This window comes from Lonchura striata, chromosome 1A (genome assembly GCF_050655825.1).
Source record: "Lonchura striata isolate lonStrDom1 chromosome 1A, ASM5065582v1, whole genome shotgun sequence".
NCBI classification, from domain to species: Eukaryota; Metazoa; Chordata; class Aves; order Passeriformes; family Estrildidae; genus Lonchura; species Lonchura striata.
Window position 1 is genome coordinate 20165767 of NC_140741.1, and position 25320 is coordinate 20191086.

Below are 25320 nucleotides of genomic sequence, written 5' to 3' on the forward strand. Positions count from 1 at the left end.
GCCCCAGCTCTCTAGGAAAACTGCCCTCTACTCTCCCTAGTGACAAGTTCTGCTTGAATACCAAGTTGTTTAAAAAACTCAACTAAACAAAAGAAAACAAACAAACAAGCAAAACCTACTCACCTAACTGCAGCTATTTAACAGGGGATGGGCTGTTTTCACCCTTGCACAGCCATGCACTGAGATGGAGGAGGGAGGGCACAGCCTCACAGCCCATGGGGGAGCCAGTGAAGGTCCCAGAAAGTGGATAAAGGTGTGTGACTGATCACCTTATCCAGTACCACCAGCAGATGAAGGAAAAAATTATCATATGGTTTAAAACCAGTTCATTGAGGTTTTAAATCCAACCTCCAAAACCCCGGCTGGCAATTTTTCATAATTTTTACTATCTTCCAGAAAGGAAAAGTAGGGGACCTTATTTCAGCTCATAGAAGTTTCCACCAGCCCCAGTACATTGTGTAAGAGAGCTTCTCCCTTTTCTGCACTAGTGATGGCATCTGCTTTCTGAAGCTGGATCCACTTGGTGCTAAGTTGTGTATGGATGATTTGCACAGGCATTTTCAGTCTGTGTCCTTTAAACCACCTCATTTTTGAGAAGCAGACAACAGAATTTTTCTTGGCTGGAGTTTCCCAGACTGTCTTGAGAATTTAGTCCTGCCAGATATTGTTATCCTGACTAGTGAAACTTTTCACTGCACTTACTTCCCTCTGCAAAGCAAGCAAGCTCAGGCTGGTATATTTCCAAACACTGAATGTTATGTAGGATTTGTGCTGAAAAATCTGTGCTGGATTTATGTGTCATATGAACACCTCCATGGTTCCACATATGCACATTTAAACCTTTGTCCTGTGTAGTGCTGTTCTGTGCTGTTCCCCAGACATCTGCACACACCATAGATTGTGCTGTACACTCCATACCAATTTTCTTGTCCTCTGATTAGACTTTTTAAAATTTGCATCCGTGTGTCTTCCACATGGTTGCTCTTTAGCCAAATTCATCTGCAGATGAGTAGAGGAAAGAAAAGTGTCTGCACAGCAGTGCTGCAATTGTTCCCTTACAAGGCCCTAGGATGATTACACTGATGGTAGAGCACTCTCTCTTTGTCTCAGCACTCAGAGAAAATAGATGCCCTCAAGTTTCACTTTTCTATTTCCATGGCCTTTGTTCCCCTCACAAGCAACAATAAAAATTATTTTGTTTACACAGAGATGACATTATATCTCCTGACCCTAAAGCAAGTCTCCTGAATTTACAAATACTCCTTAATATTTTCACATGTGCAAACCCCAATTTCTGTTGCAATGCCAATGCACTGAGTGCTCAGTCCACGGGATCAAAAACTGAGACAGTCACAAGCTGGGTGACAAATGACACAGAGTGGCAAAACTCTTTACACTACTTCAGGATTAACTTTTAAGTTATTTAGATATGTAAACATGCTGGGGAAGACCAAAAATAGTTTTTGCAAGGCCTTCTCTTGTTTAGGAACAAAACCACAATATTTTAAAGGTCCAAGACCTGCAAGAGGACATAGATGTGTGAAGTGAAATTTAGGTGAGTATCAATCTTATAGCCTGATAATCTGCTGCTGGTCTGAAGAACTCCAGCAGAGTTTCCCAACACAGAGTTGTTAAGGTACATCCTTCACAGTAGGTTTAGTCAATTTTCTGATGTAGGTGTGATTCTGCTTGGACTCACTGAGCTGTCCCAGGACTAGAGAAAGTTGGCAAATGTTATTTCCCCACTGAGTTAAAGGGGGCAAAGTGAATCAAATGAGGAAAAAAAGGATTTATTGGCTGAATCCTTTGGGTTACTTTATAACAGAATAATTATCTCATCAAATTTACCTTATTTGCCTTGTGTGAAAATATAAAACTTCATTTAGAAGAGATAAGTCTCAGTTCCTAACTCTAAGCTTGGGTAATTTTAGCAGATTAAAATCACAACTGCCATTCTTTGGTATTTGACTGAGTGAGCCAGAACAATCTCTGCCTGCCTGAGAGGAAGGGTACATGCCATCACTCTGTCTGTGTCACTGCACTGCCTGGGACATTATAGTATTTTGCACCCAGTCCCACAGTAAATTCCCAGCTCATATGCAATAAACCTGATTTTTCCCAGAAGTGTTACTCCTTGACATCCATTCATTAAGTCATCAAGAAGCCCTTACTTTGAGGGTTTATTTATGACACATTAGCAAGCATATTTTTGTTGGGTTTACAATTAATTATTTATTGGTTTTCTGTTTAGTTCCTGAGGGGCTGAATTTTTTTATTTTATCATGGCATAGTGTCAGTGAGCAACTGCTATTGTTGAAAACCTTATGAAAAGTATTTTCATATTTTTCTACCTTTATTTATAACAATACTAATTGGAGCAGTTAATAAGCCAATACCTGCTTCCTACTTAAGGCTGCTTTTTATTGTTGCTTTTTGAACTGTGGCCAGGTTAGTAATTCACATTTAATATCCATTCTCTGGTGTCCTGATTTCAGCAGGTAGGGAGAGTGAGAAACACCTGCCTCAGAGAACTCAGATCTTTCACATTGTTTGCAGACTAACACAGACTTGGCAATGAGCACTTGTGGCAGCAAGGGGAAGCTGGGGTGATTTTGGGCAAGAAAGGAGCAAGGGCTTGTTATCAGTGAGCATTCACAAGCCAAGCTGCTGAGAATTGTGTGTGAGTTGGGGATTTTTTGGTTCTTTGTTTTTAAGAGGAAGCAGATGTAAAGTTCAAATATTAATTTCCAGCCTAATCCGTGCCTGGCACAGAGGAGGTTTCAGGCTGGTTGCCTGCTTTATTGCCCCTGCCCAGTGAAACCTTACTGTGGCTGCTAATCCTGGGAGAAGGGGGAGAGTCACCCTACATGATTCCCTGGCAAGGTGGAGCTGCTCTCCTGCAGCTGGCACCAAGTGTGACACGTTCAGAATGAGGAACTCTTGGGACAGCAATCCTTGGAGGTGCACATTAAATCCTGTTAACACTGCTTCTTGAGGAGCAGAGTGAGCTCAGGTCTTCTCTGCTGGTGCTGCAGTTTAGGCCAGCACTTTTGTGCTGCAAGTGGGAAGGATGCTTGTGTGATCATGAGGAGTCCCAACGGTAGGAAGGGAAAATATGAGAGAGAATAATCCTCTGCTAAGGAGCTTGCAATTTAAATACAAGCCCATTGTTTCAGGATTTAATAAGATTAGTGCCATGCAAGCTGCACACTGGGCAGGCTAACTCTGGCCTGCCTGGTCACCCTTCCCAGCCACCACCTCACTTAAATGACCTTGTGTGGAGGGGAGGCACCACGGCTGGTTTTTGCTCTCTGACAGGTCTGAGCATTGCAGTCCTTGTACCTCAGGTTATGTCAGCAGGTCCAGCACCGGCTGAACAGTGTATTTCTCTTCCCTCCAACAGCACTGAGATTTTCAGTAGGCAAATGGCTCCCCAGACCCTATCCTTAGCTGATACTCCTTGCAATTTGCTGCTTTTTTGGAGAGCACAGCTCCTTCAGGCTGCCTTTGGGTCACAACAGATCACTGCATAACCTGTGCCCTCCACAGCCTCTCAACAGGATTCTCCTGCTTCAGGGGTTTTTTTAAGGACTGATCTCAGTACTGGCAGAGCAGATGTCTAGCTGGAGTTTGGTACCTGAAAATAGACTATCATCCTGCAATTATCCACACACACTGACACAGCCAAGTTGCTTCCAGGGAACTTTTCCATAGCACCACATTTTTCCAGCTTATTCCTTTCTTATCCTTCATTAAGGCAAATTCTCACTTCTCTCTTTCAGTCTTTTATAACTTTATCAACCAAAACTGAGCACAATATTAAAAATTGTCACACTCAGGTTATTCCATGTTTATCATGTAGCTATATTAAAGGAGATAGTAGATCAATCTACTTTATCTGCTACTATCTATCTGCTTTAAATATATCTACAGTAAAAGTAGATCTTTTTCCTTTTATAACTAAAACACTCTGTTGACTGCCACTATTATCCTGTTTAGAGGGTGGCTATGCTTAAGGAACAGTTTCTGTCACTCATGGTATCCCAGAAAATATTCTTATATAAAACACCAAGTATCATTTCCATATGAAGCCTAGAAGTATTCTTTTCTGGGTGTGAAAAGAAGATTATTTTTGTCTTCCAGCACTTTTTATCCAGACACTGAGCTTTTAGGGTTTGTTTACTCTGTAACAGGTGGAGTCAGTGCTCTGGAGTTACCTTCCCGTGAAATTACTTAGTTTGGGTTGGGGTGATCACCCAGGAATATGCAGCAAGCAAAATAACAGTGCTTCAGTTAAAAGAGTGCCTAGGTTCACTGCTTTATGAGGTCTTATTTAATTGCCAGCACATAGATCAGCAGTGCTTCAATGTTCTAGGGTGAACCTGATTTTAACAAGAGCGCTGGACTAGATGATCTCTAGATGTTTTTTCAACCCCAACCATTAATGATTATGATACAGCAATACAGCAATTTATATAACAATTATTTCAGTGAATTATTTCTAAAGTAGAAAATAAATTGCAAAGTATTTCAGCTCTTTCATGCAAATAATAGAGATGTTATATTTGATTTCAGGCAAAATATTCACGTTCAACTTCCCAATATAAAAGTCCAAAGGTAATTGGAGAGTAACATTTTCGGTATGTTTGGATAATTACTTGAAATCAAGGACCTGTAAAGAACACATTTATTTCTAGCTTTACACCACCTTCATTTTCAGTTTGAAGAGGACAAGTACAACAATAAACATTCTGAAAGCCACTTCAAACTCACAAGAGATGCCCAATATTATTATTACAATGGGTCTTAAAAGCACAGAGCAGATATTAATATCTTCTTTCATTTCATTGCTGCATTTACTGAAGCAAGAGTTTTATGATAATTTGGTATTGCTGTCACTGACCTTTCCTACTGAAAACATTTACCACCATATCCACCATCAGTCTTTCTTTCAACAGCATCTGTTTAAGGAAAACCGAATCTTTTATTTATTCTCTTTATAGCTTAATCTATTTTCCCCCCGCATTATTATTTTGACTTAATAAAAGGCTTTTTAAAATTATCAGTAACCACTCCTGTGAAATGCACCATCTGGGAGCAGAAACAGACCCAGAATGCAGATAAGTCTTAAAAGAGAGGTATTATACAAAACAAAGCGGCCAAAAAAAATTCGCTTTTTAAAAATTTTTTTATTCTACCCCATCAAAGATGGTTTCCACTAAATGACAGAGAGCAGGGAGAACTAGAGAAGACACTGCACTAGTGAAAGACAAATAGCTTTTTATACTGTGTAATGTATACTTGGGGTTACAATGCAGGAAATACTTAAGCCTGCTGTGAGTCAAGGTTCATATGAAAACAAGCAAGTCCTCTGATTTAAAAGGAAATAAACCACTCCAATCTTAGGTTATCAACTGAGCAGTGATGGGAATGTTCCCTCTTTGTTTCTGCATTCATGATGTTTCTTTTACACCACTACAAAGAGATGCTTATCCATCAACACGAGAGTTCCAATAATCTTGGAACACAGAAGAATTATAGGCAAAAAATGGCCTCACATGAAACTGGCTATTACATCTCACATTTCCATCCTATTCTTCAGCACCTGAGAAACCCTTAGGAAGGTCCATACTTAATGCATTATCATAACCTACTTCTATTGCAGTCTGAGAGCTCTGAAAATGATCCTCACCCCTGTGTCCAGCAATTACTGATATTGCTATAAAAGCAATATCCCTGACATGAAGCACCCAAGGCCATTTTGTGCTATAAAATAGGACATCTGCTGAGTGGTTGGCAGGACAGTGCAGACTTGTTGTCATGGAATAGTTCCACGCAGTGCAGTCCACCTAGGAATTACTGTAATCAAAAGCAACTGATTTGCCCTGTTGAAAATTAATAAAATCTTTCATGCTTGCTGTTGGTCTTATAATGCTGTCATGCATTGTCATGAGAAGAGTGCCTTTAAATAGCTCGTGGCATTTCCTGTGTTTGGGCTATTTCCAGAATCCATGCTTCCCATATTTCAGAAGGATCCTTCTCAGAAACATAGATGTGATTCATTAGCTATTCCAAGTGTATAATGATAAAAGGGCATTTTGCATTTCCCATGCAGGGAATATTTATCTAGGAAATGTTTGTTCTTCATTATGCTCATGCAATTCCTCTGTCATGCTACAGTGTATTTGTACAATCAAAAGCTTTACCAACTACATCAACTAAAACTAAAAAGTAAAAAAAAGTAAAAAAAAAAAAAAAAAAAAAAAAGGACATGTAACCTGACAGTTTAGACCCTCTGAGTTGGGTCTCTTCACACCATTCTATGAGATCACAGGATCATAGAAAAATTCAGTCCAGACAGGACTCTGGGGGATCATCTGGTCTATTCTCTTCCTTAAAACAAGGATACTTTCAAATTTAAGTCCATGGAATGCAGGAAGCATTAAACATCTCAGGTATAACTACTGGAGCTGGAACCAAGAAACATCTGCTCCTTGTAGTTCTCATAAAAAGGAAAACCAAAAAGCATCATGGGAGGAAAGTGAATTTATCTGGTGGTTTGACAGGAGCCACTCAATGGCACTGGGTGTGCCATTTCATTCATACCAGGATTCTCCACCAGGATGGCAGTGAAGTGTTCCTTGTGGGCATTAGCCTCTGGATCCTGGCACAAACTCCCTTGCTGTTAAACCAAAGAGTCCCTAGATGTCAAAATTTCTCTTCACCCTTTCTCTGGCCCATAAGTGATGCTCCCTGTACTGGGAGCTGTCTCAGACTTCCAGTACTCACCCAGAAAAATGAACTAACAATGGAAAGAGTTACATGAAGCTGAGTCTTCAGCCCAGCATGGCAAAAGATTTTCTCAGCAATATAATATCCCTTTTTCCTAGCTGAGACATGAACCATACACAGGTGGGTTTTCTGCTCCTTACAAAAGTTTTTTTGTGCCTTGAAGGCAGTAATAACACAGCTCCACCATGATTCTTAAATAGATATGAAGCATTTTGAGGCATAAAAATCTAAATTTCCAGTTTTACTTTGCCAGAAATACATGATCAATTATCTGTCTGCTTCAATGGTGTTCGTAATTTCAAAGCTGTAAGTAAAAAGAAAATGCAGGCTCTTTGTGTGTATATTGCCCAATTATAAAATGAGTTAATGAACCTGAGAGATTAAACATAAGACATTTTCAAATGAACATAGAAAGCAGAAGGGCACCAAGTGCAATTCGTGCAGCCATTTCTCTGCTGAAGTATTTATAAGCTTAATGTGCCTGTATTTGAGTTAGCAGTCAAAGCAAAGATTAAAACACCTGAGAGCTAAATTATCTAATAAATCAACACAAATTCAGCCCTTTGCTTGCCTACTGGAGCTTTAAGACAAACCCATAACAGTTTCTTCCTGGAACAGTCATAGAAGTTTTCATTTAGACTTTTTTTTACTAGAAACCCTTCACAACCCTGGGTTAGAGATAATGGGCAAAAAGTGAGAATGCTTTTTTTTTTTCTTTAAAAAAGGGTGCAAATCTTTATCATTTTGTTCTTTCCTGTGTGGATTCAGATTAAAATATTGATGTCTTGATAATGGGACACTGTTTTATGAGATACATTAATCTCAGCTGCACCTTCTGAAAGTTCAGCCACTGTGGTTGAAGCCTGGTTTGCTTTGCACAGACATAAAAACAAAGCTTGTGTGAGGGATTATACAAATGTAGTTGCAGAGCCAAAGGCACAGAGTATGAATTCCTGTGAACTCAGCGTTTTTTGGTACTGAGAACATTCTTTCTGCTGTGAAGGCTACCTTACCTGTGCCCATTTGCTCACATAACTGTGCTCTAAGTCTTGGAGATCTCTTTAACCTTTTCATTTTAAACACCCATAGGGCTATGAAGGTTCCATTTATGCAGAGATTTTCCCTCATTTTCAGAAAGGTTGAAAGCCTTTTCATGGTGACACATATTTGGCATGTATGAGTTTAGGTATGGTAAGAGATTTTGAGGTAGATGATACAATCCTGTTATCTTCAGAATCATAGAATCACAGAATGGTTTGATTTGGAAGGGGCCTTAAATACCATCCAAGTCCCTCCATGGGAATCGACACCTGCCACTAGACCAGGTTTTTCAAAGCCTCCTCCATTCTGGCCTTCAGCACTTCCAGGGATGGGGCATCCACAGCTTCCTGGGGCAACCTGTTCCACTGTCTCGCACAACTCTCACAATGAAGAAATGCCTTAATGCTGTTTCATTTTGTCAGGAAATTCAGGTTACCTGGAGCAGTAACAATGAGGAAAATGAATTTTGGAACAAATTTAGAACAGACTTATCAAAATCACAATAAATTTTCATCGTTTACCAAGATGGGACAGCTTCCCAAATGTCTGGGTTGACCACATCATTAGATGTTCACTGGAGCAAATATGGAATTGATTGGACCCAAATTTCTGACTGATGCTTTGCCATAGATCACCTTGTAGGACTTTCACAGTTCCTTTTGATGCTTGATAGGATGTTTGACATTCATTCCAAGCATGAAGATGGCCCGACCTAAAAATGCCTTCTCCTGCCACCCAGTAGATTGTCAGGATGTGTGGAGTAGTGGGGAATGCAGCAGAGATGTTGTGTGGCTGTTTCAGCAGTGCTCACACACTGGTATTTTGTACACCTAACACCTGGTTGCATGGCAGCTTGAAGGGCATCCACAAATATGGAATGTTCCAGCAATAAGTATGTGTGATCCAGCTGCAAAGCACCATGAGCCAGTTGGAAATGCAACATTAGTCCATTAAGAATGGAAGCACTTTAGTATTAAAGTTCAGTATTTGTAATTACTTGTTTTTAGCTCTTTTTGATGATTATTATTTCTTTTTACTTCAGAACAGATTTAGGCCTCAAAAGCCTTAACAAATTGCAACTATATCCAAATCTACATTTTTCTTTCTGTATTCATCCAGCCACAAGGAATGTAAAGTAATTTCTTGTTTCCTTTAAATGTTTATAAAAGAAATCACACGAATCTGCAAATTTAGCAGAGCAGATTTCTTGTGGTTAAAGTATGCACCATATGGATCATGTTCCATGAAAATACTTGCTACTAAGTAATTTCACATTTTAATTATGATATTTTTTAGAAATACTTTTTTAAAAGCTTTATTGTATTTTGAAAATGTGTGTTTATGGTGGTGCTCAAAAAAAGAATTCAAATAGCATTTCTAATTTTTTTTTCCTTGTGGATTCAAACTCATGCCTTTAATCTTACCTAAACTTTGAAATAGGAGAAACACAGCTTGTGCCTCCTATTTCAAGGAGAAGTTAGAAAAATCTTGGTACAAAAACTGAAAAGAAGTTTAAGGAAGTCTGGAAGTCTGGAGCTATCAGAAAGTGGGAAATGCAGCTTTCAAATTAAATATGAACCTCTAAATTTGAAATCCAACTTATTTCTTCAATTTCACCAAGATTAGGGCTGAGTCCCATGCCCTGTGTCATTCCTTCACCCTCTTTTGGCAGCAGCCACCCATCATAGTGAGGCATACAACAGATCTAACCCCAGAACAGTGCTTGCTCACTTGAGTTACAGTATTTCCTTTCCACCTCACAATTTGAGATTTGTTTTACAAATGTGTCACACTGTACATTAATGTCTTATGGTTCAACCTTTTTTAATGGTTCTACAAATACTGATCTGTACTTAACAGATATTTTCTTTCTTTTGACTGTATGTAGCCCTCACATAGTTACACATACTGGTAGAAGGGCTTTTACCCTGTAGAGAGAATTTTAGTCTTGCAATCAGTCATATATTGAAATTTCCCTTTTGGGAAAAAAGGATTTTCATGCAGTTGTGGGGCAAGACATCTTAAATATGAAAACAGCCCCAGGCCTAGGCAAGTGGTCATAAAGCTGTAAAGAATATGACATCAATTTTCTCCAATTAAAACCAAACACAGCAAGCAGGCAACAAACAACAACATACAGCACAGACACCAAATACGAATGGCGTCATTTTCTCACCACAAACAGTTATGTTATGCTTCCTTGTAAAGAACAAACAGTTCATTTAAATAGGATTCATGACTTTTGTGCCAACTTTGAGAACCTGGAAAATTAATCTCTGTGTGGGTGGAAGAAGTGTCATTTTTTCCTTGACTAAACGCAACTTTCCTCATTTTAAGAAAGTGCCCTCCAAACCACAGTGGAACTTCTTCCTGTGGTCTCCCAGGTGACCTGCCATGGTGACAGCAGGAGCACATTCCATGTGTGTCTTTTCCAGGTGCTGGTGAGGCTGCAGAGCACCTGTGCAGAGAGCTGCTGTTCCTCCTGCACAGCCTGTTCTGCACTGCAGGAGGCTTCCACCTCTGCTCCCACCCTTGTATATCCCAGTGGCACCAGCTGGGACAGGCCATGGAGTGCCAGGACACAGCAGGAACTGTTATGGACAAATTCAATTGGGGAGGATAAATATAGATAAATCAATGAACAAGAATTTATTAAGCAAGCAGTATTAAGCAAAAGAACAGCGCTGGGTGGCCAAGGAGTCTCTGCTCTGCCACAGTGCACCTTCCCCTTTGACCTCTTTGTTTTTATAGTCCCCTTTTTTTTCTGGTTGACATATTTTCTCTCGATGCACTCTGTGCTGGTGTAATTGGTTGTGAGGGGGTCTTTTTTTCTCTGTCCTTGGTGGTCATAGGAATGAAGGCTGCTTATCTTCTTTGCAGAGTGTCCTTGGCCTAAAAGTTAACTTGTATATAGTTAGTTACACAGCTTTCTATGTTAGTTGCACCTGCACAATTCTTAAACAGAATACATGCTGTTTACCAGGGCCCCCTCCCCCTCTCCTCCTTCTTTTCCCGCATCTTGAGATTCCCTACTCAGTTCAAATTCTTATCTCCTTCAATGCTTGTTTTGATGAACAAAGACCTTTTTATTTATTACAGGCACCAACCGGCTCGTCTTGGCTCCAGAGTGCACAATTCCATGTTTGTCTGCTCCACGTGTCAGCACGCACCAGCACCGCCCGTGTCTCTTACAGAGCTTTCCCACCTGAATTCAGGAAGATTATTCTGCCTTTTGTAGGGCTGGGAGTGGAACAGGAGCTGTTGGGAAAGGGCCTGAAGTCCTGGAGATGTCCTTCTGCACTCATGTAGGTTGGTCTGTCCCCTCAGAGCAAGGAGACAGGATGCTAGCTGAATCCCAAGCAGATGCCAGGGAACAACCTCCTGTTAATTCAGGTCAGAGGTTGCTCCATATAGGATGTTGCTTTTACTGTGCAGAGAAGATTCAGGCTGACACAGCCACAAGCTATATAAAACTCATTTTTTCCTTTCCCTGTCGCAGTGATGACAACTAATTTTAAAAATATGTGCTCTTTATGAGCCTGACTAATGGCCTTTGGGCGTATTTCTAATTACTTCAATAGCCTTGGGTGGGGTCTTGAACGTTTTAGTTACCTTTTGTGCCAAGGGCTCAGCTGCTTCTCTGGTGGTGTCCACATGGGACAGAGAGACAGCATAGGGATGGTTTTGGCATATACTCTGCTCTCCTGGAATTCAGTAATTCATCAGCAGACTGATTAACAAGCCACAGGGAACCACAGAGAGATGGCATTTGTTATAATCGGAAGTAAACTAAAAAGAGCATTTGGGCAAAGAGGAAGGCTGAGTAAACCACCACAGGTGAACTGCAAAGCCACAAACTTGGCACACAGTGCTTGGCTCCAGCCCACCTCTTCTCCTGCCATTCCTTCAGCCCCAGAGCTAGATACCAGAGGGAAGCAAAACACTGGGTCACTGCTAGAGGAGACTGTGGGACATGGGGGCAGAGAGAGGTAAGGACAGCTGCAGGAGAGAATGGAAATCCTCCCTAATTTGCAGCTGCTATGGGTCACTGGGTTACAGTGGGGGAGACAGTCTCTGCTCCACCATCTGAATGTCCTATCTCCTTTCTTCCTGGCAAACACCAAACATAAAATTCTGCCCCATTCAGCCATCCGTTGGGACCTAACAAGCTCTGTTGCAAATAATATTCTGTGATTAAAATAGGGCTCCTGAAATATGTTTGGGCCCGTTGCCCGAGAGACTGTTTCAGGACCAAGCCCTAGTTTATTGGGAAAAATTAGAACAACGTCAGCACTATTATCTCCCTGGGACACATGCTTGAAAACCAGTTATCTGCTGTGTCTTTCTGCTCTCCAACTAAACATAGCAGACCATGGACATCCCCAGAGGGAGGAGGTGAAGGGAATAAAAGAGGTTATTGTCACAGAGGCAGTAACCTGTAAAATCTGCAAAGCTGCCTTCATCTTTTTCCCTTTGCTGTCCAATGTTTTAACAACTTAGCTCAGCTGTTGGTTTTCTATTAGGCTTACTGTCAAAATAAAAATAAAAAAGATAGTGGCTGAAAGAGAGAGAGAGAGGAAAAGTGAAGGGATCAGCCATTTTCTTTTTATAATTTCATAAAGGATTATGTTAATTTTTTTTTCCTTCTTCCCCAATTTATTAACATTTACATTTAATCTCTCTTTGATACTTCCCAGAATCTGTTTCCACCTAATCTGTCTCCTTCCCTTATTCTCCTGTTTTAACTCAAATGTGGCATAGCCATTAGATCCAGCTCTTAAGAGTACAGGGTCAATTTTGCTTTCCTTCATTTCTCCTGTTGACAGCCAGCATCATGTGAGGGCATGGAGGAAGTGAAATGTACATAATTTTGAAATTCTCCATTCATCTGGACACTTTGAATTTAATGATGAAGAAATTTCACAGGTCACAGAAGGTTATCTGATACTGACCTTAACAGTGATATAGATCTACATTTAGAGAGATCACTGGGACATAGGAGTGGTCACAAGGGAACTGTTAGCTGAGCAATTTTTCCTATTCTCTTTTCAAGTCTTCTCTGGTTCCTTAACAACTTGCTAGCACACTGAACAGCACTGTTTTTGTCACTGTACTTGAGATAAAATTTGCCACGTGTATTTTCTCTACCCAACCAGCCTGGCACCCCTTTGCTAACACAAGGCACAAGATTGGACCTGGAGGAGCAACTCCAGGCCAGTGAGGCTAAGCAGTTCCCAGTTCCACCATCCTGACCTGCAAATTGGCCAAGAGGGGCCCCAGAGCTGTAATGAGGCCACAGGAGGGAATGAAGCTGTGCTTGCTGGGGAGCCGGTTCTCATCCCCCAGCATGAAGCACAGGCTTCTCCTGGTGTCCAGGAGGAGGGGTACTCATGGGCAGTAAGCACCTTGCTGAATGAGATTTTGTGGAAACAGCAAGCTGGAAATGTCCTGAGGCTATAAAGCTCCAGAGTCATGTTGTGACTAAATCCTCAGAGCAATTGTGCTAAAATGGATTTTCTGTACTTTCTTCCTCATCTCCAGCCGTGCTCTGCAGTTCAACTCAGACCTTTGCTTCCATGCCAGAATTGCACATGCATTAGACAGGAGGTTACCTCTTCCACACTTCTGCTCTGCTGTTTTGCTCCTTTTACTGCCTGCCCTGCAGCATTGCCCCAATGGGATTATTCCTTATCTCTGGAGATTCATTCCATATCATGATATCCCTATCATTCACCCCCATTCCATATCTCCCTTATCTGCATGCTCTTGACCACTATGAGAGCTCTTCAGTGTCAGCTGCCTCACACAATCTCACCAAGCCAGAGGTGCTGCAGAGCTGTCCTCCCATGGAGTGGGGATGTTTTACAAGCAGGGGGATGTGTCTGGTGTGGTTCTACCCAGCTCCCACCACACCTCCCTCTGATTCTGCTGATGCTTTTGTGTTTCCAGCACTCTGAACAGTGACACTGATGCACCCCCCTTGATGTTGAGCTCTTTAAGTTCCATATTATTAGAGACTGTAATTCTGCTTGTGGAAACCTAATCTCTGAAGCTTGGTTAAAAGATAAGATGTCTCAGTCATGTGAACACAGAGGGATGAAAGGGACACAGACAGATTGGCATCTTGTTTTGTGCTAGGCATTTTCATGTTCCCACAGAGAGGAGAGTCATAAAACCTGTGTCTATAGATGAAAACCTACCACTGCTTTCTGTGCAGCCTGGACACAATTTGGCTCCAAGGGAAGACTACTTCATTTCTTCAACTGCTTGCATAATCCTTTTGAGCTTCATAAGCTCAATTAAAAGTACTAAATCCAAGCCATTACTGATTTGAATTTTGGTGCCCAAACCTCACTTAATGAGGTATATTAAACCTAGTTCAGCTTATCATATGTCCTGTTACAGGGGCATAATTAATACTGAGTGGAAACCAGGTTTCCTGCCCTGCAAAAGACTTTCCATTGTCAAAAAATGTTGAGAGAAATCCAACACTTTTCAGAGAAAGAGAGGTTTGACTTCACTCCTTTAGTTAAAGAGGTTTCACCTTGTATAAGTAAATACTCATTAAGAATAAGAGTGAGGAAGGTGTTCATTAGGTTTATAAAAGGCTAATTGGGATATGAAGGAGACAAGTTGGAATCCCTGTCTCCATGAATACTGATTTTCTTGAAGGAAATTGAGTCCTTGCAATGGGGGAGCCTGAAGGATTCCCTCCACATGTAGGCAACTGACAGGTAAGGTTCCTGTCTCAAATGTGGGACTTACAAGGATTTGAATCCAAGTTTTCCATGTTTTGTAGCAATACACAAAAAAGATTTCATTCATTCACTGAGGACTGAATGTTCTCTTAAATTGGACCAGCAATTCCCTCTGGGATTTAGAAACATTTCCTGCCAGAAATGGTACACATATTTTCCCCAACTCAGAAAATTTTGGTTTCATTTAGTTGTCATTTGCCAAGAAGAAACTTATTAAACATACAGTTTCCTGACACCTCTAGGTTTAACTGAATCTTACTGATTTTACTGTTTAGAGAAGGGAGAGAGTGCTTTCTCTTTTTCTTCTGCAACATGCCTACTGTATTCTGTAAAAAGGGAAAAGGAAAAGGAAAAGGAAAAGGAAAAGGAAAAGGAAAAGGAAAAGGAAAAGGAAAAGGAAAAGGAAAAGGAAAAGGAAAAGGAAAAGGAAAAGGAAAAGGAAAAGGAAAAGGAAAAGGAAAAGGAAAAGGAAAAAAACCGAACATATAAGAAGCAGGGTCAGTCTGGCCTCCATGGCACTTTTTGCTATTGTGTACAACAGAAAGAGTTGGGTACAAAAGAAATGGTTCAAATCCCACTGAAGTCAAGTAACTTAGCAATAGGGAATTGTTCAGCTGACAGATAAGGTGGAGGTCTCAGTGCTGAGTGGATCCTCAGTTCACTGGAGGCTTGGTGCAAGTCAAGCCAATTAGAGTGTTCCCCTGGTGTCTTGGTACTTGATACAGCCCAGGATGCAAAGGAGCCTCCGATGAGTGACCCCCATCAGAGAGGGCAGGTTGCTGTGGTGCAGTAGATTTTGTACTGCTGGGATTCAGAGGCATGAAGGACAATTTGTCCCCAGGCCGAGGGAGCTGCTGTCAGCAGTAAGCTCTGTCCTGCTGTATGATCACACACAGACATGTGCACATGCCTCCATCTATAGCTCCTCAAGGAAAATAGAGGGGAGAATTTCCTGGGTTTTCCATTATATTTGCCCTCAAGCTTTTGTGCCAAGCTGAAGAAGAACGTGAGAGCACATCAGAGAGGAACCAGCCCACACCCTTCTCAGCACCAAGAGAGATATTTGGTTGTGTTATCACCCCTGCACTGTGACATACATGATCAAGAAATCTTGGCAGATCATAATCTTGGGTGTGCTATAAATTTGGGTGGTTTGTGGGTATAGCACAGCAGGGGCAGTCTGTTCTGGGAGGCATCAGAGAAAAGGAGCAGGCAGCAGCAGCAAAAGCTCATTTTTCCCCCTCCTGAGGCAACGTCTGACACAATTGGCAGCTCATTTCTCCTGCCCTAGGATGTGAGCTACCTCTGAATGCCTCCCTTGTGCTAGGGCTGGTACTGAGCTAAATGTGGGCCTGGTGCCAATGATTACAATTCCCATTAAGCTGGAATATACATTAACTTCAGAGGTTTCAGAACTCTCCAGCAAGGGAATTGCCTGCTGTATGCATCCATTATTTTTCTGGAAGAGAAAGAACTCTGTTTTGTGCCTGTTATTCACTCCCACAGTCTGTTTGTTTTGGTTTATTCTGGGATTTTTTTAGGAAGCTGGCACTGTTAGAAACAGTTCTCTAAAGGCCCTGAGGCAGTTTTGTCACCACAGTGTAGTATTTTATGCTGTCATGCAACGTGGCACTGGGCAGCTGCAGCTGCTGGGGATGAGGACGTGAGCCTGTGGGATGGCTGGAGGGATGCATCCCCCTCTGCCCCACCCCTGTGTGCACCCAGGGTGAGAGGATGCCCTGTGAGCCCGAGCAGAGAGCCAGGGACCACAGCTGGGAAGAGGCTCTTGAAAGCTGTAGTGATTTAAAGCAGTTGTGGGAGCTCTTTTAAAGCCAGGGCATTACCTGTGCTTTCCACTCACCTTTGCTTCTTTATCCTTGATCAAATCTTGCATCCTGGACAGATTTTAGCTGTAAGCCTGAGTTGTTAAATCAATGAGCTCACTCCTCTGCTGAAGCCTAAGATACAGTCTAGGGCTTTAAGATGCTATTCACTTCATAGTTGTTTATCAAGAAAAATCCTGGTTCACAAGTCGGAAAAATATGTTTTGAACAAAAATCTAGCACTTAATGGGTTTAGGTTATTGATTTTTACTCGAGTCTGTGCAGCCTAGGAGATTTAATTGGTTCTGACCTCCTTTTCCTCTCCAACCTGTGTGTTATTTTCTGCGCTGCCAGTAAAGCTGTGTCTCAACTCTTATCACTATGATTAGTTGCTGTTCACTAAATTCAGCCAAAGAAAGTCCTGGAGAAGTGAGCTGATCTGCAGTCTCTCTTATATGTCCTCACACCTCCCTACACCTGAAACAGATGTCTTGATTTTTAATCTGAAGAATCCGGTCACTTTTTTCATCTCCTAAGGCTTCTAAACAAATCTGTGTGCTAAATATCACTGTTGGTTATGTCAGGTGGGAATCCTTCAGGGTGTGACCTGTTTGAATAAAGTGAAATCGCCTTTCTCCCTTCATCTTGGTGGCTCATTGCAATCCTAGGCACAGTATGGGGGATTGGTCAGACACCTAAAGCACTCTGGGGCATCACAGAGGTGAGGGCTTTGTGTGCTCAGTGTGGCACAGACAGGCTGTGGCTGAAGGATTTTAGAGTCTAAAGAGATAAATAGACAAGGAACAAGGGCAGTGTTGTCCTTCCTTTTCTGCCCACAGGTAAACAAGGCAGAAAAAATTCAGTGTTATTGTCAAAGTTTGCCTTTTACCTGAAGCAAATGTTTACCTGCATCACACAAAGAAAAAAAATGGAAGTATCCCTGAATTACTCTTGAATACTTTTGCCACAAAGTTGTTCTCTTATTTGAAAACTTTTCTGCTTCAGGAAATGATTAATTGTTTCTCTGGGGGTGTGACAGCCAAGTGTACTGATAGCAAGGAAAAGTAACTCTTGCCTTTCTAAAGATCTGCACATTCTCAGTGGATCTGAGGTGTCAGACACATATCAGACCTCCCATTTTTTGAGGATGTTTTGACTTCACTTCCTGCATCCTACCTAACTGCAAATTTGTTTAAGGGGCTTATTTGGGAGACTAGGAGCTGTCAATTTTCATTCTGCAGGAAAAATGCAATTGGTTTGTGATTCCTCAGTGTAAAAAGGCTTGGTGTGGTAGGGAATGCTCATTTTCCAGAGGGCAGTGTTTGGTATCTGAAGGGTCAGGCATTGCTTTGCAAACCACCTGTTGCATTTCTCCTTGCTTTGTTCACATGGCTGCCCAGGAAGAAGGGAAGAGCTGAACCACCTTTCTTCTGCTGCTTCAAGGGAATGGTTTGAGTTGTCCTCTCATCTCTCTCTTGTATTTATTCCCCCACCCTTCCCTGAAGAGCTCCATAAGTGTTTCCTGGAGTAAACAAGTGGGAATATCAGTGTGATAAAAGGCAGAAGCAGCAGATGAAAGTTTTCAGATCACAAACCAAATTTTCAATTGCACTTCCCTTTAACTCCAGTTTTATCTCAGGGCTTTTACACAAGAGCCCAGCACTGCCCAGTTCCTGTGTCTGTTTGATGATGTCATTGCCTCACCTGCATCTGGCATCCACTTCTAACCCTTTTCCTCTTCTGTCATCTTCTTTGCATGATCCAGTCTCATCCCACTCCAGTCTGAGCCTTCATTCAATGCTACTTCACTGCACCCCACCTCTAATACTATCACCACATAATCCATCTTTTTTGTGTCTCTAATCTCTCAATTTTATAATTATTAGCCAGACTCTTTGCCTCTCTCTTTATCCCAGAACAAATTTATCCACAGTTTCAATAAGCTAATGAATCATGGACTCTGAACTAAAATGTAAAATCTCTAGAATGCTCTGGTCTGGTTATTCTCGATAATGAGTAGAAATGAGCTTATGTTCAGCATTTGGTGGTTCACTCTGTTCCTGAGATAGCACCAGTTTTTCCTGGTTGTATTGTAAAGCTCTGTTTTTATTTTGCTTTGCATTTAACATTTCATAACATTTACTGAGGAGACTTTTTTACCCCTGCAGTTCTGAGGATTTAATCATGAAACTCCCCCTGTGAATGTTCACTGCTGTCATTACTGGCTTTGCAGGCTGAAAAGCAGGAAATGCTCTGCATAGCTGACCTTCCTTTATAATATTAGCAGTGATTTGTGGCAGATATTTCTTGTCTGCTGCATTTCAGACCCCGTTTTACAGTAGCACTGCTACCAGCATTTTCTGTTGCTTAAGTGTAAGTCACGGCCCTGGAGTTTCCATTGGCTTCGTGCCACTGGAGCTTACACTGGCAGCCAACAGGCTGCAACAAAGCAGCACTGATGGGATCTTTGGAAAGCTAAATAATCCAAAAGGGTCATGCTGCATTAGCCAGCGAGATCTGCATGCTCATGGGCTGGTATCAATCCTCAGAGAGTCTCTCAGGGAGGTGTAGCTGTAGTGATTTATATCAGCAATGCCCAAGCAGCCTCAAGGGAAGTTAACAACCTGCACTTTAGAAGGTGCAGGGTGAGAAGGAAATCAGCCTCCCATCAATGGCTTTCTGTGCTAGATCCTGCTGACTGCTGGCTCCTTCTCCTGTCTCCATGCTCCTTCCACTGCAGATTGCTGTCAGCAGCAGCACCCTGCCTGATGCTTGAGGGACTGAACAAAACAAGCCCTTGCACTTGCATCATGAGGTGGCATCATTAATTTCTGTGTAGTCTAACACTCATTTGACCAAAGCTGCCTTACTGGCACAACATTTTTTATGAAATTTTGGTTTAGGGAAGACTCTGGCTCACTGTTGCTGGGCTGAAACTGTGAGCATCTCTCTTAGCTGTATTCACAGCTCCATTTTCAGTATCTGGGCTATCTGTATAGTGCCTGGGGAGAAAGCCTGATTTCTGAGAATGTTTCACATAATCCAGGCTGAAACAGAGAGACTCTCTAAGCTAGTCAAGAGGAAATGCCAAGAAGAAAGGGGTGTATTAAATTTTATGTCTTTGTGGAGCTTAAAGCTAATGGGAGTTATTTGTCTCTGATCAAGTTTTCATTGCAAACATGATATTTTTTGTATCTAAAGCAGGGGAGCTTTTCTTAGTTATTTAATATATTTGAATAAGAAGCAAGAACCTGGATTCAAATAGCTCTTCTACTTCAAGCAGCTTGAACTTTCATCTTTTATATGAGCTTGGTGAGAGTAATTCAATACTGATGGAATGTATCCTGCTTCCAAATAAAAAAGATGGCTAGGCAGTAAAACCTGCATCTTACGTGTGAGTTCTGTGATCATGGCAAAAAGCACCACCCTCCTTTTCCTTCTTTCTGTTACAATAAATATTTCATTACCTCCCACAGCTAGTAAGAGATTCAGCAGCAGAGTTGAAAAGCTCCATCCCAGAAGATCCTGCAATTCAGGTTTTAGGGATGTTTCTTGTGGTGTATATCCACATCTCCTTGGGCAGAGAATGGACTGAGCCAGGACACCTTATAAAGCAGACAACTTCTCAAACACAAGTCCCAGAGCAAAATATGTTCCCCATCTGCTTCCTGAATATGTGGAAAAAACTGAAATGTGCAACATGGGACTTGAGAGGGGCCTTTGCAGTCATATGTTTTTGTGAGTAGTAAGACAAGTCTCAACATTTTGTTTGAAATATGAACTAGGAAGTAAGAAGCTCTATTTTTTAAGGTAGATACAGTGATACAGGCATTTAAGAAGCCTCACAGGGGAAGCTCAGGCACACAAGGAATTGAGATATCTGCAAAGCTGCATGTGCAGAATTTAAATTTCAGTTATTTAAATGTAAATCTGTAAAGTATCAGCTCAGCATCTAAGTGCTCCCGTGGATAGGAGCTCAAGCAGCTAGACCAAGGCAACAAGGGAGCTCTGGGGCACAAGGACAACTGAAAGGTGCCCTAAAGTCCCTTCCAGCTTCCACCTCATGTCACTGTGTGGTGGTATAATATTCATCCTGGCTGCTCATCCTGCTCTGAGGCTTGGTGAGATTCTGACATCCAGATTGTTGCAGGAAGCAGCAAGCTCAGCTGAGGGGGCAGCTATAGTCATTATGGGCTATAGGGTTCAAATGGCAGCAGTTTAGTTTCCAAAGATCTTTTCTTCTCCCAGGAGCTGGTGCACAGCTATTTTTTCCCCCTTTCTTTTCCACTTGCAGAAGCCACTTTCTCTTTTTGGTAGATGGCAGTGATGCTGTGTGAGCTGCTGCACTGTCAGAGCAGAGGAAGGGATCTGCTCTCAGTGTCTGCCCCCAGCTCTACCATCAGTTCATGCAGTGGTGAGTCACTTTGTGTCTCCATTTCTCTGTCCCTGTGGTGGGCAGGATAGCAGTGTGTGTCACACACGTTGTTCCACAATGCTGGCAGACTGGCAGGCAAATCCTGCAGTGCCCATGGCACAGGGCAGGGCTCTGGCTGCAGAGCAGATTCTTGCTCACAGGAATTTTCCATACACACTGTTTTCCTATTGAAACAAGGTACATCCTAAAAAAAAAAAAATCTGTCTGTTTGACAAAAGATTTGCAAGGGACACTCACAGGGACTGGGGTGTCAGGGCAGACTGCAGTCCTGCTTTGAATTTGGAAGAAGCTCATCAGAGCCAGAGCTGGTATGATGAGCTGGTATTCCCCAGTGGAACAGAGATTATTTTTCTTGGGAGACCCACAGGCTCCTGATCACCCATTGCCTTGCTTCCCCTTCCAGTCACTTTTTAATTATGTTATTTCACATCATGAGCTACTAAAAAGAACACAAGGGACCCCCCAACTTGATACAGTGGTCACTCCAGAGCATCTCCTGGGAAATTCAGGATTTCTGTGTATCCAGCTGGCTGAAGTTGTTCTCCCACCATGATGGCATCTGTGATGGGAGGAAAGACAGCTTTGGAGTACCACTACAAGCCCTGCTCTCACCCTTCCTGTGCTGCAGAATGCCAGCTGACATCTTCCCTGTTGGGTCTTCATGCACTTCTTTCCACCCTGCCCTATTTCCAGGTTCTTCAAAAGGACTGTGTGGGAATAGCAGTGACTGACAGTCACTGACAGCATCAGGATGGAGGACTCAAAAGGAAAAATCGTTAGTATCTAGTCACTGGAGTTACATGAATGTCCATTTTCACCTCAAAAAGCCTGCCAGAGGCAGCAGTCACACCTTTCCTGGGCCTGAGAGGTCTCACAGGTACTGGGAGCACCGGAGGACTTGCAGCTCCAACACCTAAATTTGTGAGACTTGGCAAAACATAAATATTCGGCTTAACATAACTGTGACACTCAAGTCCAGCACTACACTGATTTAAGAGCTGAACATTGACCAGCCAGCAGCCCTCAGCCTCCTCCTGGCTCCAGCAGCATGGCACCCTCTCCCTCTGGATGCACCTTCAGGATGAATTCTTCACTCTAAAGCTCCCCTGCTATATACTTCCAAAGCAGTGTAGGCATGGTTAATATTTATAAATAACCAGGATTTCTACCCTGCTTCAGCATTCATTATAGTTGCAGTGATTCAAACCTCCGGCATAGGACAGGAACTGCCTTGAGCTGAAATTGAGAAACTATCTAATAAAATATAGTCATGAGATGAATAGGAGTTATACAGTTGAAGTGCCTTGAGCATGCTTGAAAGATTTATTTCCTGGCTTCCTCTGGAGGGCTTTTTAGCAGGGAGGACTGGACTCTGTGTGTGTGTATATATCCATATAAGAGAGAAAAATATTTTAAAGTTTTAAGGACGGAGGGAAAGGGACATCTACACTTCTTGAGGAGGTGCTAAAGAGAGAGCATTCTTTATTTTCTGTGAACCTGCTATATTTACAGCTGCTGAATTTCCTGTAACAAAACAGATGTGAGTGCATCACTCACAGTCTTACAGGCAAGTTTGCCACACACTTGTGGTACATGCTGGGAGACTCTCAAAGCTGTGGTGCCTGAAGACTGCACTGGTATGTGGAATGTGGGTAGAGATTGTGTTTGAGCTCAGATGAGGAAGAGGCTGCCCGAGAGGATTCTGTAGCCAGACTAAGATTAAGGAGAAATAAACAACAATTAATAAAATATATTATGTAACTTCGGCCTGAAAAAGGAGAGCTCAGTAATCATTTCATATTCTCATATCCCTTTGATCTGTACACCTGTCTTACCACACATCTCTTCTGTCTCACATGCAACTCCTCTGTTACTCCTAGGATTGTTGCTCCAAAGGCTGGAAGTAGGGGGAATATAAAGCAAGGAAATTCCTAGGACTCTTCTCCTCAACTGTTCTAGGCTGCATCTATAAAGCAGTGACAATTAAAAACCAGGAAGTGTCCCATTGCTGCCAGCCAGAAGAGAGAGCCATTCCAAAGGGCTCTCTCTAGAACATGGCTCTGAATCTGGCTTAGGGGAGGGATACAGCCTGTCTGACCTCCTTAATCCTCTCTTATCAGCTGTTACTACCTTAAATGTAAGAAATTACACAATACAGCACCTCAGAAGTTTCTATCCACACTCTCCAAATAACGCTGTAAAGATGTTCCTTTGTCACCCCACAGGATTTTAGGTTCTCTCATAATTTTCTTCCTTTTCTCAAGCCTGCAATGTGCATCTCAAGTAATGCTTCTCCCTTGTTTACCTGACTTTGAAACACCTTGCTCACAGACCCTGATGACATTAAGAGCATTGTTCTTGATGCACATCACTTCAGAATTGGCTAAGCTGAGGACTGAATCTACCTCTGTTAAAAACAGCTTATCTTATCCTAAGTGACCTGAACAAAGTACAAATTATTCTCTCTCATTCTGTCTCCCCCTCTCTAGGAAAGATAGAACTCAGTTTCCTCCAGCTCTGTAATTTCTGGACAGACACAGGAGTGAGTCCATGCCTAAATTTAACCCTGCATTCAGACCCACCCCTACTATGCTATGGTAACAGGAGTGTATATAGAGAGAGCTGGTGAGCCACCCTCCACTTGAATTGCACCTTTTGTCATCTCCTTGGCATGTGAAATACTGTCTTGTATTCATGTGCTGCTCATGTGGGAGTAACCTGGGGCAGTCTGAGTGTAGGAAAATCTGTACATGTAGGAAAAGAAGTGGAATTGCCTTGAGCAAGACAACCTTATTTGACCCTCCTCCTTCCTTTACAGTTGGTGTTTCAGCTGGGACAGAGAAGAATGAGGGGACTGAGGCTAAGGCCAGATGTTGGCATCAGGCACACAGGAGTTGAACAGGTTTTCTCCATGCCTTCCTGCCAGTGCACATTAATCCTGAGCCACAGTGTCCTCTGTCATTCCAGCTCTTTATCCTTTCCCTTAATCCTTCTATTTATACCTTCTGAGCTAGAGTCTCCTTTCTTATGTGCCAGTTTTACACCAGTATAAATTCATGGATGTCTGTAGGTTTGTTACTGGCTTACTCTCCCCCATAAAAAAAAAGAGAATTAGACTCATCACTTCTAGGTACCTAATGGTGTATCCTCTATCCCTTGGTTTTGTAAATACTCCTTGTATTCCTATTTTTCGACAGTCTGTTCCAACACACATCAGCCTGCTGTTATTTTGGTGCTAGATTCCCAGAAAGCACCCCATGATGCTGCTGCTGAAGCTGTGTCAGAGAGAGTAGATACCTGCAGCTTCCTCCATGTTGAGTCAGTCTGGGATAGGCTCTCCCAGGGTGGTGTTCCTTGGCACCAGCATCAGCCAGGAGATGTCTATCCGTAGCCTTTTATTTTTCTCAGCTTCACCCCTCCACATTCAGCCTGGCTAGTGTAAACTGTCCTTAGGATTGTTTAGTGTTCCTCATGGTTCCATTGAGGAGAGCCAGTTAAAGATTTGGACCTTCCTGTTATCCATTCTGGCCAAATGGAGGAAAAGGCCAGGACTTGTCTTGCCTAGAACTGAAATCTAAAGGCAGAATGGTATGTTCTTAATAAAGGAGTGATTATATAAATCACAGTAGCAAAATGTTCTTGCAGAGCACATGCCCCACTCCGTGACTGAAGTGTCTGAGAGTGGCTGTCCATCATTCCAGAGGAGGGACTGGCCTTGGACAGGGGTTAGTTAGTGTGCAGCCCACTGTGTTACAGAGGAGCAGCTACAATTCCAGAGTCTCTTCTAATGAAGTTCCTTGTGGCTGTTTATTGGACAAAAATAAATTCCAACTGGCCCATATAACAAATGAAACTCAACTACAAAAATGTAATGATATTTATTCACCCAGCTGCCAGCAAACTCACATGCACTATGAGTCATTCCAGATGTGGATAAAAACAAAGTCTGTCTGTGAAAGTAAGTTTCCTGATCCCGAGGAGACTTGGTTTGGGAGAGGAGCTGTGCGCTGACTTCAGCTCTACTCAGAAGAACAGGCAGGTTCTTCTGCAAAGGGGGAGGGGGAGAGGAAAGGCCATTATTTATTCCTGAAAAGAAAGGAGCTGGGAAAATAAAAAAAGCTACTGTACAGCTAGACACACGTATTTTAAAGAGAAGGATGCTTTGGAAGACTCTGGTGCTGCTGCTGTTCTATTACAGTGCTTATGCTACTGTGCCCCACAGATGGAGCAGAGGTAAGATTTCAACCTGAAAAACTATTTAAGATAAAAATTTGAGTTGTAGATTTGGTCTCAAATTTTGTTGCATTATACATGTCTGTAGATAGATATATACAATTATAATTTTTTTCTCTCACAACTCTGGATTTTTTTTTCTGTTAAACAGGTCAGCTAAAATATAGAGATCAATTAAAAAATACACACAAATAAGTGCAAAAAGGTAAAATCATATATGTATTCTATTATAACAAAA

At 42.0% G+C, this 25320-nt stretch overlaps 1 protein-coding gene across 2 annotated transcripts in view; it reads left to right on the forward strand.

Moving 5' to 3' along the window:
* Positions 1 to 75: 75 nt before the first annotated feature.
* The window catches only part of FAM180A (family with sequence similarity 180 member A), a 45089-nt gene continuing 19844 nt past the window's right edge, over positions 76 to 25320 (forward strand). Inside the window, exon 1 of one of the 2 annotated variants that reach the window (XM_085568626.1) lies at positions 76 to 11226. In XM_085568626.1, coding sequence (XP_085424752.1) covers positions 11121 to 11226 — 106 coding nt within the window. In that variant the 5' untranslated portion in view covers positions 76 to 11120. Of the gene's footprint in view, positions 11227 to 11342; positions 25083 to 25320 lie in introns of those variants that run through there. The other variant, XM_021551944.3, reaches the window with a different exon arrangement.